The following is an 18,255-nucleotide window of genomic DNA, read 5'->3' as shown; positions in this document are numbered from 1 at the left end:
GCCAGCTGCTTGCTAAGCCATTTCCATGCAGGACTTTTAGGGTGGACGTCAGCAGCTGAGTTAGTCTCCATTTCCTATATCAATGTCACCTGCGGGCACTACAGGGTCACTTGTATTCTATTCAGAGAAAGCCAGGTTTAGTGACTGCTGTGACACTCTGATGCATGCTTCAGAGACCCAGTATGGAGTAGAAACCTGCAAATATAAGTCTCCCTTATTTAATCACTGTTAGTGTCAAACACGCACACATAACTCAGACTTAATTCACTCCTATGTTCCTCTTAAAAGATAACAAAATACAGGGAGTGTGTTCTCTGAAACTATCCACCTACCTCAAGTTGCTCAGGATGCAATATCTTACTTAAAATACTAGGAAAAAAACGAACGACGTACCTTGCTTAAAGTCACTGTCAAACATAGCCTTGCGTCCAACATAGTATTTGTATGTGACCCTCTGTGCAGTGCTGTAATCGTCTTTCAGATTTGAGCTGTCGATTGCTCTAATTAGGGGTTTACACAAATGGAGTTTGTTGATCTACAATGAATAACAATCCATTTAAAATAGTTCAAAACCACCAACAACAAAAAACAGGCAAGTAATAGAACAAACAAATTTCTACTTTACTAAGCAAATGTCTCCTTAAAATGGGAATTACAAAACCTATTCTGTCATCAGAATTATTTATTTAATAATAAGAACCCAAACAGAAAGCTACCAGGCACAGGCGACACTCATTCTGAAGGGCTCTGAGAAGCCCTTCCAAATGGGCATCGCCCTGCAGGGCAGCCAGGACTGCTGCCTAGTGAGATGCCCATGCTTAGCAACACTGGTGGGGACAGGACAGAGGTCCTACAGGAATGGCAGGCCCAGGATGGAAGGGCTAAGTCCCCACTGCTGACATGCGATGGGCCGCTCAGCACTGGCTGACTTCACGTAGCAAACAAGGATGGCTTTAGCTGTCTATCCATCTACACGCCCATCTATGTTTCCACAGTTAATTGTTACAATAGCAGACAGAAGGCTCCAGGCTGAAACCGCCTGCACCGAGAGCCCAGTTCCACACAGTTAACGCAGAAATGCCTCAGTTTCCCCCAGAGCTAGTAACTTAGCTCAGAGCAGGCTGTCTTAAATTAGACGACATCTGTACCGCATTTCAAACAGTGCCTTGCACTTAGTAGGTACTCAACAAATGTGAGCTAGTAGGGTCATAAATATGGTTATGATCATTTCCCAAGCAATGCCAGGTGGCTAGCTAATAATTATAGAAATAATATGATATCTCAGAAGACAGAGAGAAAGGAAATTTATAAAGTATTCAAACAGAAGCCTACCTTAAAGTAAATTTTAAATAACTGATTCACCAGAAACAGCATCCCCCACTTCTTAGAGTCCTCTATACCAGCGCGACTACGGGAAAATAAGTTTTTTTAAATTACATAGAAGATAAAAACTTTATACATAAATTACCAAATAAACTGCCTAAACAAATTACTATCTTGAGATAAAATCCCACAGCTCAAGTCATACTCATCAAATAAAATCACACTGTGAAAAAAGATGTCTTATCTGATAGGTAAAATTGAAAAAAAAAAAAGCAAGCCAGGAATTTTAACCCCAGTTAAGCATTTGGGTAACATACTCCCTCCTCCACACCAGCTGAAAACTGCCTGGTTTACAGCAATGTTATATAAAAGCTGATTGTTATAAAGCATTTTTGAAAAATGGAAAGAGTATTTTCTTGTATTAGTACAACAAAATGAGTTAGTGAAATACATAGTGAGGATGAATCTCAAAAGGAGGAAGACGCAAACATACGTCCTGTAGGAGTCCATGTGCGTGAAGCTACCAAACACAGGACTAATCCACGGTGAAAACAGAGGAACAGCGGTGAAGCCGCCTCAGGGCAAGCTTCTAGGATGACAAAGCGTCCTGCTTCCCTGCAGGGTCTGGGCCATGCAGGTGTGCACGCATCAAAAACCAGCAGACACACGGTTAGGACGTGTGTGCAGTCCATCACATGTAGATTTTACCTCAAAAGACTAAAGAGAAAACTGAAGTATTTAGGAGAAAGTGTACCAATGTTTGTGATGAACTTTGAAATACATTTAACAAAGAAAAGAAGAGAGCAGAAATGGATCAATGGACAGATGGAAAGACACATGAATAGACACAACAGAGACAGTAGAGGCTAAGCATCCCTAACCCAAAAAAATCCCAAACCTGAAACACCTCTGGTCCCCAGCACTTCAGAAAAAGGACATGCCACCAGTATAGTCAAAAGTTAGTAGCAGAGGTGGTGGATACATAGGTATTCAATGTAAAATCCCTCAGCTTCGCTGAATGCTTAACGTTTTTCATGATAAGACACTGAGACAAAAGTCAGAGTTGGGGTGGCCATGTATATCCACTCTGCACATGGCTCTCTACTGCAGAGCTTGCCGGCGCTCTTTCTGGTGGTGCCAGAAAGAGAAAGGCCCAGTGGCACGTTGCCTAGGAATACTAAACCCGAGAGCAAGAAGTCAAGGCATAAAAAAATAGAAGTGCCCAGAACAGGAAACAAGCAGGCTGTTCCAAGCCAGGGAAAATGAAATCTCACCTCCAGACCAAAATGTGTCCACACAGACTCACAATAACGTGAAATACAATTTAATTCTAAAAACCAAAGCCTGCTTGATGATAACTGCCCAATTAGCTGCTACAACCAGTTCTTTCATGTGATTTTACAACTAACTGGTAGCATGGCCTCAAGCGAGACACTGTCTCTAGGTCTCTGGGGACAAGTGCACAGACAAGCACCCTGTAACTTATGGAAAGTGTTTCATGTGATTTTACAACTAACTGGTAGCATGGCCTCAAGCGAGACACTGTCTCTAGGTCTCTGGGGACAAGTGCACAGACAAGCACCCTGGAACTTATGGAAAGTGTTTCATGTGACTTTACAACTAACTGGTAGCATGGCCTCAAGTGAGACACTGTCTCTAGGTCTCGACAAGTGCACAGACAAGCACCCTGGAACTTATGGAAAGTGTTTCATGTGATTTTACAACTAACTGGTAGCATGGCCTCAAGTGAGACACTGTCTCTAGGTCTCTGGGGACAAGTGCACAGACAAGCACCCTGTAACTTATGGAAAGTGTTTCATGTGATTTTACAACTAACTGGTAGCATGGCCTCAAGCGAGACACTGTCTCTAGGTCTCGCCAAGTGCACAGACAAGCACCCTGGAACTTATGGAAAGTGTTTCATGTGACTTTACAACTAACTGGTAGCATGGCCTCAAGTGAGACACTGTCTCTAGGTCTCGACAAGTGCACAGACAAGCACCCTGGAACTTATGGAAAGTGTTTCATGTGATTTTACAACTAACTGGTAGCATGGCCTCAAGCGAGACACTGTCTCTAGGTCTCGCCAAGTGCACAGACAAGCACCCTGGAACTTATGGAAAGTGTTTCATGTGACTTTACAACTAACTGGTAGCATGGCCTCAAGTGAGACACTGTCTCTAGGTCTCGACAAGTGCACAGACAAGCACCCTGGAACTTATGGAAAGTGTTTCATGTGATTTTACAACTAACTGGTAGCATGGCCTCAAGCGAGACACTGTCTCTAGGTCTCGACAAGTGCACAGACAAGCACCCTGGAACTTATGGAAAGTGTTTCATGTGATTTTACAACTAACTGGTAGCATGGCCTCAAGCGAGACACTGTCTCTAGGTCCCGACAAGTGCACAGACAAGCACCCTGGAACTTATGGAAAGTGCTACATCTGTGGTGGTGCCCTCGCCGTCCGGCACAAGGAGGAACAGTCTATTGTGGAGACACTTGGGTTTGCTTCAGTCTTTCGGGTGTCCACCTAGGAGTAGGACTGCCGCAGCACGTGCATGCCGACCAGCAGCGCCCATGGCCCCGATCTCCCTGACTGGAGCCAGGCCGAGGATGTGAAGCGGCAGCTCGCCTGTTCTGATGTAGCTTCCTTCTTGTCATGTGTATAAAGGCCATTTGTGCATCTTCTTCGGAAGATTTCCAAATCTTTTGCCTATTTTTAAATTAGATTATTTGTCTTTTTTAATTGTTGAGTTGTGATAGTTCTTTACATACCACACCCTTACAAGATATATTATTTGCAAGTATTTTTTCCCATTCTACCATTGTTTTTTACTTTTTTGATAGCACCCTTAGAAGCACAAACATTTTTCATTTTGATGAAGTGCAATTTCTGTTTTTCTTCAGTTGCTCATGCTTTTGGTGCCATAGCTGAGAAACCACTGCCTGACCGAAGGAAACAAGGATTCCTGCTGTGCAGGAGGCACACAACCAAACAAAATTCCAAGCATCCACTTAATAAACACGCTGCTACAACGGGGCGGGCGGGGACACTGACGATGCCCTCGGGCATGCTGCAGTCTAATGTGTATTAAATACGTCACCAAATGTCACTTTGGTGAGCGCAATGAGGGAGAAGTCCAGCCTCCTACCAAAGTTTCCAAGAGCAGAGTCTACTTCACCTCGAGGCCTGGTGGCAAGAGGCTTTGCAGAAGCCAGAGGCTTTGGAGTGAGCAGAGGCGGCGGGGCAGGGTCGGGAGCTTCCGGGCAAGGCACACAGGCTTGTGAAAAGCCTCAGTGGGAAAGTATCTGTGTGCACTAAGGCACTTTTGAAAGTCCAGCTCAGCGAGAACGTTTTGAAGTGGGGCTGAGGTGGAGGATAGAGTGCTGGAAACACGAAGCTGGACTACATTATGGGAACAGTTTTAAATCTGTTTATTTACAGATGGAGAGCTTTGCTTATCTTTCTTTGCTTTACAATTTCTTAAAACTTGTAAATAAATGGAACCACATAATGGGTGAAGAGACAGAGTTTTAAGAGAAAAATGGAAACTCTGAAGTAGACTCACATGGAAAGTTGAGAAATAAAAAACAAATAGTGGCAAATAAGATCAGTCAACTTGAAAGCAGATCAATGCAAATTACCAAAAATGAGGGGAGAGAGAGAGAAAAGATTGGAAAACAAACAGGGCACTGGTGCCCTGTGGGATAATACTCGTTTTCTAAGACACACACCATTGGACTTCAGGAAGCACAAGAGAAAGAAAGGGGCCAAAAATTCTTTGAAAAAAAGAATGTAAAAACTAAATTTAAAAAAATCAAATAAAAAACATCAACTTACAAATCTAAGCAGCTCAATGAAACAGGAGAATTTTAAAGAAACAGTAACTAGGCACACCAGAGTCAAATTACTGAAAGCCAATGAGAGAAGAGAACAGCCAGAGGAGAAAGGCCCATGTGGGACGGAACGGTGGGAGGACGACACCTGATTCCGCGGCCAGGAACAAAGGAGGCCAGACGGAATGACATTTTTACATCTCCGCAAGGGAAAAACAGTCCAGCTGCCAAGTCTCCATCTAGCATAAGGAGTCTTAAAGAATGAAGATAAAATAAAGATGGCTTCAGAAAAATGAAAGCTTAGAGAATGCACTGTCAGCAGACCCGCACTGTCAGCAGACCCGCACTGTACGCCAACGCTGGGGAAAGCTCTTCAGTGGAAGGGAAACGGCACCCGATGGGAACATGGGTCTGCATGAAGGAGCTCCAGAAATGGTAAATATGCAGGTAAATGTAAAAGACTCTTGTTTCTCTTTTCAGATTTCCTTTACAAAGCAGTTGACTTTTTAAGGCAAAAGTAACAATGATTGCGGGGTTACAGTATGCACAGAAGTAAAACATGTCCACAGTAAACAGAGGGCAGGCAGAAGGGCTGCACTGTTGTAGGGCAGACCAAGTGCCTCGCAGATCTCCGCGCCCTCACTCACGTGTCGCTGGCACACACGCGGAAGCAGCTCATCAGCAGTTCAGCCGCTTTCTCCAACATGTCCCCAACTTTGCTCTTTCCTTTCTTTACCAACTGTTGATCTGCCTAATAAAACATAAAAACATTGGTTTTTTGGTGCTTTATTTTTGGTGGCTGGCTGGTACAGGCATTGAACTTGTGACCTAGGCATTATAAGGCTGTGCTCTAACTGAGCTAATCAGCCAGCCAAAACATCGGTTTTTTAAAGCAAAGATAGGTGAAATTAAGTCAGAGTCCCAAAAGGTTCTGGAGAAATCATCTAGTGTATACTATAGGATTTTTTAAAATTTGGAAGTCTATACATTATCCCAATTCCTCCACAAATCAAATCTTTCTTTGACTAATTCGAGCTAATCAGTCACCAGTTTTTAAACCCTGCATTGCATGTGACACTGCGCTAGCTTTGCCTACCCCAGTCCCTGAACGTCACATCTCCTAGGAAGGACTAGTCAAAACCCTTGAAGCAAAAACTTTGAGCGGATAGTAAGTCATTACTAAGCCCAACTCTCCCCTTGTTCCAGGAGGACAGCCTTGGTTAGAGAAGAAGGAAGCTCTGTTTCTCCCACTCACTTCTCCATGAATGCACAGGGGCCCTCAACACACTTGCAGATGACCCTCATGGTCAAAACCACTTTCCTGATAGCACTAAGCCATTACCTGTCTTTCTTACTGTACTGACAGCTGCACCGATGGTGCAGACACAATGGTGGGTTGTGCACCAGAGCCCTCCAGTGGCACCGAACTACGCTGGAAGTCGCTGTGTCCTCGACACCATGCATGCACGATCAACAACAAAAAAAGAACCAGTGTTGCTGTTCAGTCCATGATGGTGCAGTAAACATCAACTTCTTTACCTCCTGGTCCTTGAGCACACGCATTTTCAGTATTCTTTGTGATGAGGTGGGAAGTGTGCATGTGTGCCTGCTGTGCGCTGGTATGCAACGGTGTCTGAGGGACAGAACATGGCGACGGCGTGCTTGGTGTGAGTAGCTGCTTTCCATAGGACAAACAGAGGACAGACAAGCATGGCCAGCAGGGCCTGGGTAGCTGGCAGACCACTCTCCAAAGTGAACCACACAAGCCTGTCACTTCAGGCAAACAATGGACAGCATTTGTTGACAAAGACATTTGTGCTTTCAAGCAAAAAATATAATTCTGGAAAACTTTTATCAACCACCATGGCAGCTTCCCATTACTGATGTTTCTGATGAGCTCACTGGAGATATTAACAAATGTAGAGTTTTCTGTTTTTGGTTTCTTTAACATAATGAAGTATGTCAGCATTTGGAACTGCTGCCTAACTTAGTGAGCCAAAATTTTCCAAATGGTCTGCTATGGTCTGAACATTTGTGCCCCCATCCCCCAATTCACATGCTGAAATCCTAACCCCCAAGGTGATGTGTTAGGAGGTGGGGCCTTTAGGAGTCGATTAGGTCATGAGGGCAGAGACCTCATGAATGGGATTAGTGCCCTTATAAAAGAGGCTCCAGAGCTGCTTCCCCACTACCCTCATGTGAAGATGCAGTGATACGGTGTGGTCTGTGAACCATGAAGCAGTCCTCACCAGACACCGAATCTGCTCGCACTTCCATCTTGGACATCCCAGCCTCCAAAACCATGTGAAACAGATTTGTTGTTTATAAGCCATCCAGTTTATGGCATTTTGTTACAGCAGCCCGAACAGACTAAGACATGACGAAGGTATGTACTGTGGAATGATCAAACTGTGTCCCCCAAAGTTCACATATTAGAAGCTTAATTCCCACTGTAACTGCTGAGGGTGGGAAATCCTACTATGGTAATTGAAAGGTGGGGCCTTGAAGAGGTGACTGGATTGGAGGACCATGCCATAGTGAATGGATTAATAATGGTGGTCAGGGGCGTGGTTCTGAGGGCTTTAAAAGAAGAGCATGTGAGGATCTCTCTGTCTCTGCTCCATCATTTTCTGCCATGTGAGACCCTGCATTGCTGTAAAGCCACCACCAGAGAAGACCCTCACCAGATGTGTTCCCTGGACTGTGGACTTCACAGCTTCCGAAACTGTCAGCAATAAATTTTGTTTTTTTTTAATAAAACACCCAGTTTCAGGTATTTACATTGTAAGCAACAGAAATGAACTAATACAGTATGATATTACAAAATCATGCATGGATAAAATATCCATTAAAAGTGCATGACAGGGCCAGCCCGTGGCTCACTTGTGAGAGTGTGGTGCTGATAAACCAAGGCCACGGGTTCGGATCCCTATATAGGGATGGCCGGTTAGCTCACTTGGGAGAGTGTGGAGTTGACAACACCAAGTCAAGGGTTAAGATCCCCTTACCAGTCAAATGAATAAATAAATAAAAATAAAAAAATAAAAGTGCATGACAGGACAGCGGATTTTAATACAAAAATAGAAAAAGTTCACCATGACACTTCAGAGGTCACAATGTAATTAACCTTTAAAAAACTGACTCTTGGAGTTTTGGTGTAGTGTCAAGGAAGAATTATCTACAATGATCTGAAAAGGCTATTAAAATACTCCTCCCTTTTCCATCCACATCTATGTGAGGCCAGAATGTCTTCAAATACTTCAATCCAAACAACATATTGCAACAGAGTGAGTGTGGAAGCAGATAAGAGAATCCAGATGGCTTCTGTTTAACTAGACATTAAAGAGATGAAAATATAAAATAATGCCTCTCTTAGTACATTTTGTTTGTTTGGGAAATATAGTTACTTTCTATTTAAAAAGTCAGTTAGATTAACATGTAAAAGGTTTATTATTTTAAAATGAATAAATATTTTTAAAATTTCCCAGTTAAAATTTCTAACAGAGTAAATAGAAATACACATAACAGAAATAAAAGAAAGTTCTCTAGGTCCTCAGTTAACATATCTTTTAGTTCCACAATTTCTACTTGACTCTTCCTTATGTCATCCATTTCTTTGCTGAGATTTTCAACGTGTTCATTTGTTCAGCATATGTTCAAAATTGCTCACTGAAGCATTTTTATGATGGCTGCTTTAAAATCCTTCTCAGACAATTCCAACATCTTTGTCATCTCAGAGTTGGTGTCCGTTAAATGTCTTTTTCTCATTCAAACTCTCAGAAAATTGAGATGTTCCAGGTTCTTAGCCTGATCGGTGATTTTCAGTCATATCTTGGACATTTGTGGTATCATGTGACAAGACTTCAGAACTTCTCCATCTTGTGCCAGCAGGCCACTGAGTAGGGTGGGGGTCCAGGCCCCCAGGGCAGTCTTTGCTGACAGGCGGGAGGGACCTGCAGACTCTTGTTGAGTATGACACGGGGTGAGGCAGTTATTGTCTTGCTGGGCTATCTTCCCCACTGCCTGGTTTCCTTGGGGCTTTTTCACCTCTGCCTGTTGGTATTTCCAGACACCCAGTCCAGGATAGATGGGAGGCAAAAAGAAAACCCAGGGACTCACTGCATGTGACACCACGGGCCGCAGTCCACTGCTTCTCTCCCCTCTCAGAGCCATGTTGACTTTATAACTCCCAGGGTTTTAATTATTTGTAGCAGGAGGAAGAGGGAAAAATGTCTCTACCACATCTTTTCTGGAATCAGAAGTCATCAGTAATTTTTTAAACTGTAAAGGGGTCCTAAGACCAAAAACTTGACAACTGATGTTCCGTAACTGGGGCTCATGCTGATTCCCAAGGGGAAGTCACCCATAAAATCCAACATCTCTAACCCTGACACCAGTAACACCCTTAGCTACTGCCTGAATGTACACTGAGCTAGAACTCTTTATGACAGGAGTCAGACCACCTCTTAAGAGTGAAAGAGAATGCAGAATCGCTCATTTGCTACTGTTTCCCTTTTTTAAAAAAAACAACACATGTCATAACTGGTTAACCATATACAAAAACATCTCCCTCTATACTGACAGTGGGGAAATCTGAGCAAATGTTTATTTAAATCTGTTTGTGCCAATCCAGAAAGAACAATCAGTCAAGCCATCTCCTGCTCTTGTGCTCCCTATACCAAATACATCCTCAATCCTTTTGGAAAGAATGACATGAAATCAAGCAACAGATAAGCACCAGGTTTTAATTTTAAAATAACAGTGATAGGAAATTAAACTTACGTTGTTGGCAAATACCCGAAGGTCAAGTGCTACTGCATACATGACAGGCAGAGCCCTACGGGACAAAAGCAAACATGTCTGAATAGGCTATGGGGTCCAAGAGCTCATCCTCAGATTTCAGAGGTGGGCAGAACACCAACAGCCAGGACTACTACCCAGCATGGGGTCCATACCCTTCCGAAAACTCAATGGCCTCTGTTTCTTCGTCCCCTACATCAGGGCAGACTGCAGCCCCAGGTTTCCGGGTCAACCTTGAGGCCACATGCTAAAGAGCTCCACACCCACTGCCCCCACCCTGCTCAGAGGCCCAGACACTGGTCCAGTTAGGGGTTCCCAGGGCAGCACCTCCCTCTCCCCTCCCCACCACCATCCAAACAGCTCCACTAAAAAAGACTTGGTTTGATAAGATTTCCCAAAAGAAACCAGAGTATGTAACACACAAAATGTCATAAAACAACCTTTTATACATCTAACTGGCAATACTGGACTTCTTTTCATGTGTAAGACTAGTCTTCACTCAAAAAGGGAAAAGGTGGATTTTTTGTTTGTTTTTAAAAGGGCTTTGGTTATTTCAGTACAAACAAATCCCAGAATTTATGTATGGTTTGTTGACAAAACCATAAATCACAAAATTAAGAATTAGTTGTTTGGCAAGGAATTTAAAATAATCCAACTATTACGTATATCAGACAAATGAACTGTACTTGGTCTGTCTCTTTTACCCAAAGTTTAAAACCAAAAGTAAATTCAAAATTGACAACTGAAGGAAAAAACAGTATTTAATAAATATTTGGGTGCAGGAAAGTGCTCAAATAAAAATTATACTTTATAGAGATATCTGCAAATAATCTGGCTGATCTGCCATCTAAGTTTACATAGACTATTATAATTCCATTATCAACACACTAATATTAAATATCCACAGAGAGAAAAATACATATTTATTTAAAACAAATTTTTACAAAGTTTCTGCTAAAAAAAAATTGCCATTTGCTAATTTCTAGCTGTTTCTATTCATACGTACCAATTTTCTTCTTTGTGGGCCTGGAACGCCCTCAAGAATGATATACCATATTAAGGAACGTATCCCATACACAATTCAAATAATGCTACACATGGTAAAAATAAAGAATAAGAAATAATCTAAATTTTAAGGGATGTAGCTCATCCTCTAGAAGATTATATGTCACAATAGTAGTAAGTTCTTTAAGGAAAAAAGGCATAAGCCCACATTACAAACATCTGTATACTATCAGATATAAGTATACTAAATATATTTACTTCATACACACTTTCTCCAAAATAAGAAAGACTTATTATTATAAAATTTTTAAAACCCAGCAATTTCAAACATTTTATTTAGTTTCTCTGAGCCCAAATGATCACAAGTTATACATGTAAGTGCATTAGAAACTACAGTATAAAGTTTATTTTATCAACTATAGAATTCTTTAATTCCAAAAAGACTTACTAGTTAGTAGCCTGCTTTCTTCTGTGTATATTTTTAAAAGACAGTTAAAAAAAAAAAAAGCAAACTAAAATCTAGAGACACATACAAATATTTAGAGTACTCATTGATTGGGCCTTAACTATGAAATATCATTTAAACGACTTAAGAAACTGAATGAAGGTCATTAGTGACCAAAACTAAATGACAATGTGTGTGCAAGCCCACCCCTGTCCGTCCATGCCTGAATTCTGGACTTAACCAAGCAGACTTAACCCATCCCTGTAAATACACTTAATGCCTTAACGACAACAAAATATTATTCCTTTCAAAGAAATTAAATAAAATCCTTCCTCTTAACCAGTTTCTTCCTTAGTATATTAGTAACTGACTGAGTCTTAAGATCCATGCTAGGGCTGACCCCGTGGCTCACTCAGCTGAGTGCAGCACTGGGAGCACCGAGGCCACGGGTTCGGATCCTATATAGGGATGGCCAGTGCGCTCACCGGCTAAGCACAGTGCGGGCGACACCAAGCCAAGGGTTACGATCCCCTTACCAGTCACAAAAGAAAAAAAAAAAAAACCATGCTAAATTTAAGTACCCAAGTGAAATAGCTAAAATGAGTTTCTCTTCCAAAATATTTTAATTCCTTCCCAATTACAGGTGTGAACAACCAGCCCAATGTATGAAGATCTTGGACCCCAAATAGTCCACTGTATCTGCTATATGCTGGACAGCTACCACAAACAACAAAGGATACTGAACTATCACGGTCTGGCACTTGTAGGCCTCTATGAAGTCATGGTTTCCCACTGCATAAGTGCACCTGGAAAAAAAACGTGGGAGGGTGAGAACCATGGCATCTGAAAGTATATTTATACAATAAAAACCTAGATGCTGGCTCTATGGACCACAAAGCTCACTTCCGTCACAAACATCCTAGTTCTCAACTGGTTCTGGACAAAAGCTGGTGCTCCTGCTTGGCAGGTAACAAAAGGTTGAAGGAAGAAAACACACAAATGACTATTTGAACCAAAACTGGCTGCTTGAAGACGAAATCCCGTGTTAAGTTCCAAGACCATTCAAATCCTGGAAAAATATAGTTCCAGCAGGTTTCATGAGTAACAGGTACTGATAACACGGTGTGGCTCTTCCACTCTATCCGTGGCCGACAGTGGTGTGGGTCAGTTTATCACCACACAGCCAGGGATAGCAGGGGCTTCACACCAGAGGGGCACGGAGGCACCCCAACTCTCCCAAGACCCACAGGGTTTGCAGGGCTTCCTGTGCACAAACCGCACCTCGCCCTTGCTCCACAGCCTGCTCAGAACCAGCAGAGACACCCAGGCAAGATGCCATCACCTCCCACACAGTTTCAGCACCCCAAGTTCTGCCCAGGCTGGTGCTTCAGGGTAAAAAACAGTAGATGCGAAGCGTCCATAGAAAGCAGTGTTGTGTCTGCTTTGCTCCAGTCCAGTTTCTTTCTCAGTAAGGCAAAAAGGTTAAAAAACAAACTTATGTCCATGAAAAAAGCAAGTCAATCGTTTGGTTCCACACCCTATTAAACAAATAAAAGACCACTAGCCAGTCAATATGATAAATATTAAACGACTTTTTATAATACCACATAATAAACACATAAAATTTTCACAGGCTTTTCAAAATAAAATTACAAATGCACTTTTCTACTTTTTCAGTCAAATACTGCTTCAAGCATAAGATGATGCAGCATAAGATGATGCAACATAAAATCCTAGTCAATTCAGCGATTTCTAGATGTTTGTTTTTCTTCCTCACCAATAGATTACCTTAAATGAGCTGCAAACATTTCATCGTAAGGGGGCTCCAAAACTTGCTGGCACTTCTCTTCTGGAGAGGCCATCTAATTCACAAGAAGAAAATGGCAAAGATAAGACCAACAGGCACAGAAGGAAAGCGATATACAGAGAGATTTTTTAGACAAACCTGTCTCAGTAGAATTTACACTCCACATTGCAGCACCTCTAAATAAAAGGTCCATGGCTCCAACGTGTATTTACCAGTAATACTTCAAGGGAGTAAAAGCCCATGAATGCAGTTCAGTTTTTTTGCCTCCTGCGGGTCAGGAAATAGCCTAGGCACTTTTATATATTTTAGTATTAACTAGGAAACATTTACTGAGAACTACTACGAGTTTAGTAAATGAGGCATAGCGCACCTTCCACAGATAAGGTCTCCTGAGTTACAGACAGTGGTGCCAACCCAGGTACGTTCCTCTAGCTTCCCAGAGATGGTACCTCTCTTGTGTCCTGGGCTGGTCTAGGAGACATTTACTTCTAACTTCTTTCCTCCCAATGGCCAAATGCTAGGCAATTTTAGCATCATAGTGTGTGATGGCTAATTTTATGTGTCAACTTGACAGTCACACAGTGCCCATATTAAATGCCGTTTCTGGTGTGCCTGGATGAGACTGGCACTTGAATAGGTGGACTCAGTAGAGTAGACAGCCCTCCCCAGCGTGGGTGGGCACAAACCAATCTGCTGAGGCCCGAAGAAAACTCACCGCTTCTGCCTCCCGACCACTCGCTTGAGCCAGGGCAAGTCACCTCACCTTCTTTGGCCCTTGGACTAGGATTTACACCATCAGCACCCCCCCTCGATTTGCAGGCCTTCAGACTCAAAATAAATGACATTACCCACATTCCTGGGCCTCCAGCTTGCAAACAGCAGATCGTGGGACTTCTCAGCCTCCATAATTGACCCAGTTCCTCATAACAAATCTCCATATACATCCTACCAGTTCTCTGGAGAACCCTGGCTAATACACAATGGGATTTTAAAGAGATCAGGGGCTGGCAGGTTAGCTCAGTTGGTTAGAGCTCAGGTTTATAATCCCAATGCCACGGGTTCAGATCCCTGTACCCGCTAGCCATACACAAAAAAACACATAAAGGAGAGATTTAGTGAGTCCGTGCTGCTGTGATAAATATGCATGCACATACACACACAGAAAGGTGGGAGGAAAGAACAGCAGCATCAGAAAAGTCACCATTCCACCCAATTACACACTTGATCCAGACAGTGGCCACCAGTGAATGGAACCATCAGATGAGAGGTTAATGGGTATTTTACAATGAAGGGATCAGCCCCAGACTGCAAATGGGACAGACAGATGCGTGTCCCTGACGTGATGCCACGTGAAGCCCACAGCACCCACCACGGAGCTCTCTGGCCAAGTGAGCCTAAATCCCAGCAAGTCTCCTCCCTAACTTTACCCGAGGTAATGGATTTCAAAGTTGTCTGCATATCAGAATCACCCAGGAAGCTTCATTTTTAAAAAAATAAATAAAAAATAAAAAGCCTGCTGCTACCCGGGAGATTTACCTGGTCTGAGGTGCAGTCTATACACTGCCAAATATCATCACCAATAGATAAGTTCACTTTTCTTCCAAAAGAAAAACTTTCTTCCCAATAGGAACACACTCCAATATTATAATGCGTATCAATCAGGAAATAGGGCTTTATAAAATGTTGACATTTCCTACAGAAAATATTGCTTTTATATCATTTATCTTCTACGTACTTGTATTTTCAAGCAGCATTCAGCAGATGCTTTCCATAAAAGTACAGAGAGTAAATATTTCAGGCTTTGCAGGCCACAGATCTCTGTGGACCTAGCCATCAGGGCATCCACAGCAGGAACGCAGCCATATACACCAGCAGGTGTGGCTCTGCTCCAACAAAACTTTATTGACAACATCAGGGCGGACATTGGTTAGCTGACCCATTTCTCAGTAAGAACTTAAGCAGGAGACACCTGTGGTTAGGGCAGCTATTGGGCTTTAGGGACAGACAGGCCTGGACAGAGTCTAAGCTCCACTTAGACTTCTCCACTGGGTGACCCTTACACACCACTTCACTTCTCCAAACCTCAGAGAGTTGTGCAGGAGTTAAATACAGGCATACGAGGTACACATTTCAGTAGAGTATATGACACACAGTCATGCGTAATAAATGAACTGGAATTACATAAATCGTAAAGGAACTTTGGAACTTTCAAATAAGAGTGACAATACTAGTTTTCTTTTTACTCAAACTTTAAGCTTCTCTTAAGAAACTGGTTACCCTACAGTGTTCTCTAGACACCTGTGTGCGTAATGCTTTCACCTACTTGCAGCCGTGGGTTTGCAACATGAGGGTGCTTAAAAGACACCAACTCGGCACAAGACGCTCCATCCCTCGAGTCGATGGCTTCACAAACCTGAAACATTGAGAGGGAAACCTAAGTAGAAAATAAAACACTCCATCCTAATAGAGCCTAAACAGTGCATTGTACACCACTAAGATTCATTTCCCCTTCTCTGAAAGGAGTCAGAATAATGAAAATACAAGTCAATCCTCTTTTTAGCCAGTAAGCAACTGCACTTCAAAATGGGATCATCCAGAGCAAGAAAACAGGTAAAGCAGAACAAGCCGGCGGTTTGTTATCTGGTTATTAAAGAAGGGGAATTATTCTAGCTTTATTTGGCCACACTAACATACATTTGAAAATTAACGTTAATAAATTTATAAATACTATTTATACAGTTTCCAGAACAGCTTAAAACCCACATATATCCAAAATTCAAAAGGCTGCCTTCCACTCAACCTAAATATGAAATAAAAGGGAAATGGAAATGACTAAATAAATTATGTCACTTCATACAATGGGATAGTTGGCTGTTTTCCTTTTTTTTTTTTTTTCCACTTAACAATTTTCTCATGTTATTCCATGTTCACCACATGTATATTGTTAAGTGGGAAAAAGGTTAACTGCAAGAAAATTGCATAACTTGATTTGGGAGAGAAAAAGATCAGAAAAACTATGTATAACATGTAAGCACAGGAAAAAGTGCAGGGCCCTGCCTACACCGGTGGGTCACGTGGGCTGTGGGTGGGGGCAACTTTCACTGCGTGTACCTCTGTATTAGAGGCCTATGTCCCAACAGACATTCTGCAGCTAGAAAGCATATCCATACTTTTAAATTCTATTTACAAAAAAAAGACAAAAATTCTAACTATTCAAGTGAAAAGACCAGCCGAGCATAAAGCTGCATACGTAACATAACTTGAATACAACAAACTTAGATGTGGAGTTTTCTGCCCAGGGACGTCATAATAAGGGTATCCAAGTGGCCAAAAGGCATATGAAAGGTTCCTCTACATCGTCACCCATTAGCAAAATGCAATGAGATGCCTCCATACACCCACCAGACAGTTAAAATTAAGAAGGCTGCCGGTACGAAGTGTTGCCAAGAACAGAAAGCAACCAGAATGCTCACACTGGTGCTGGGGGCGAATTGGTACAGCCACTGTGGAAAACTGGTACTTGTACAACAGCAAGCAGACACCTGCTCTCTGACTCCGCAATCCTACACCCCATCGTCTACACGATGGAGGTAACGCCGTCAGGACACGCACAGGAACCCAGCTCCTTCCACCTGCTCTGCAGCTCAGGGTGTGGACTTGGAAAGCCGACACTACCTTACAGCAGACTAATTTATGCAGTAAGGAATTCGCCCCTTGACTATTCAACAAAACTACACATGCACTTGCATTCTGTAACAGCAACTCCTCTTCCAGGGATTTACGACTAGAAATAAAAGATATTTGCACATGGTTACTCTTTCGTGGATTACATGTAATCACAAAATGCTGGAAACAATTCAAATGTCCACACACAGGAGACTGGCTGGACAAACTGTGACACACTTATTCAATGGCATCCTATGCAACCATTTTAAAAAATGAGGAAGGTCTCTATGAACTGATGTGGAACACAACGGTACTTCAAAAAGTTCATGGAAAGATTCATATTATCTTTTAAATCTATTTCTCCATGAACTTTCTGAAGTAGCCTCACATGGTTAAGTGAAAGAATGCCTCTTGTATAAGAATGAAGGGGAAACAAGACATACGTGTTTATGTCTGCGTGTCTGTGTACCACGCATGTATCTCCAAAAGCATATAGGAAGGAGAAGGCAGAACCAAATGAGATGAGAGAGAAGTGCACTCTTCATGTAATGTTTACTCACCAACACAGTTGAGAAACACAAGGAAGAGTTAAAGCAAACCTTGGAACTGAAAGCGAAGGGAAGCACACGGATGTGAAGGGGCGGTGTACTGGTGTCGTAATTCTGAAACTGCTTTGGGAGGAGGGTAAACATACTGATATCCCTGGGAACCACGATCCTCAGTGCAAGAGAAAGGGAGATGCTAAAATGGAACAAGGGAAGTAAGAAACCTGCTGCAAGTGGCCTCAGTGACCGTCTTGTCCTTAGCTGAAGCCCCCGGAAGCCTTCCAGGCTGTCGTCACAAGGTTTACGCCTTCAGAGCCAGCCAGTTACACATGAGATCCCAGCCTGTTGCTCAAGGCCACATCACGTCCCACCTCCTCACTAACACTTTCATAGCCACATGTGGGCTTTCCAAATGACACCTCTGCGGGGCGCACTCACTCATGGTCATAGCTCCTTCATAGTGACCTCACAGGACATCCTTGGAGACCTGCAGGATGATGTGGGCCTGACACCCTTGGCTCTGCTTGGCGACCACCACCTGAGCTGCACCCAAGGCCTCAGCAGTGACCTAACCAGCCGACTGGGCCAGCTCCATAGGACCCTGAACCTGAGGAGGGCCCAGCTTGCTTGGCAGGCAGGGATCCACCCAAGAGTGGCCCCATCCCAGCTTCGATGACCAAACTGCAAGGAAGCCAGGGAGTGTGAAAGAAACACAGGGATGGCACAGACTATGTCACCAAACCTTAAAGAAATGACCAGCTCCTCAGTGGACAACAGGATCTCTGGCAACTCGATCACCTGCTTCAAGTGCTTTGCTGATCGCAAA

General features: G+C 42.8%; 1 protein-coding gene across 4 annotated transcripts in view; it reads right to left on the bottom strand.

Annotated features, from left to right (window-relative positions):
* The window catches only part of PCID2 (PCI domain containing 2), a 31,368-nt gene that overhangs the window by 3,840 nt on the left and 9,273 nt on the right, over window positions 1-18,255 (bottom strand). For 3 of the 4 annotated variants that reach the window (XM_063102356.1, XM_063102359.1, XM_063102357.1), the window contains exons 2-9: window positions 15,542-15,631; window positions 13,200-13,273; window positions 12,152-12,217; window positions 10,968-11,009; window positions 9,944-9,998; window positions 5,809-5,912; window positions 1,333-1,408; window positions 394-535 (exon numbers count right to left, since the gene is read on the bottom strand). In XM_063102356.1, coding sequence (XP_062958426.1) covers window positions 394-535; window positions 1,333-1,408; window positions 5,809-5,912; window positions 9,944-9,998; window positions 10,968-11,009; window positions 12,152-12,217; window positions 13,200-13,273; window positions 15,542-15,631 — 649 coding nt within the window. The remainder of the gene's footprint in view (window positions 1-393; window positions 536-1,332; window positions 1,409-5,808; window positions 5,913-9,943; window positions 9,999-10,967; window positions 11,010-12,151; window positions 12,218-13,199; window positions 13,274-15,541; window positions 15,632-18,255) is intronic. The other variant, XM_063102358.1, reaches the window with a different exon arrangement.

Source organism: Cynocephalus volans, chromosome 7 (genome assembly GCF_027409185.1).
Source record: "Cynocephalus volans isolate mCynVol1 chromosome 7, mCynVol1.pri, whole genome shotgun sequence".
NCBI classification, from domain to species: domain Eukaryota; kingdom Metazoa; phylum Chordata; class Mammalia; order Dermoptera; family Cynocephalidae; genus Cynocephalus; species Cynocephalus volans.
The sequence above is the reverse complement of the archived record's forward strand: the minus strand, read 5'-3'. Positions and strand labels throughout refer to the sequence as shown.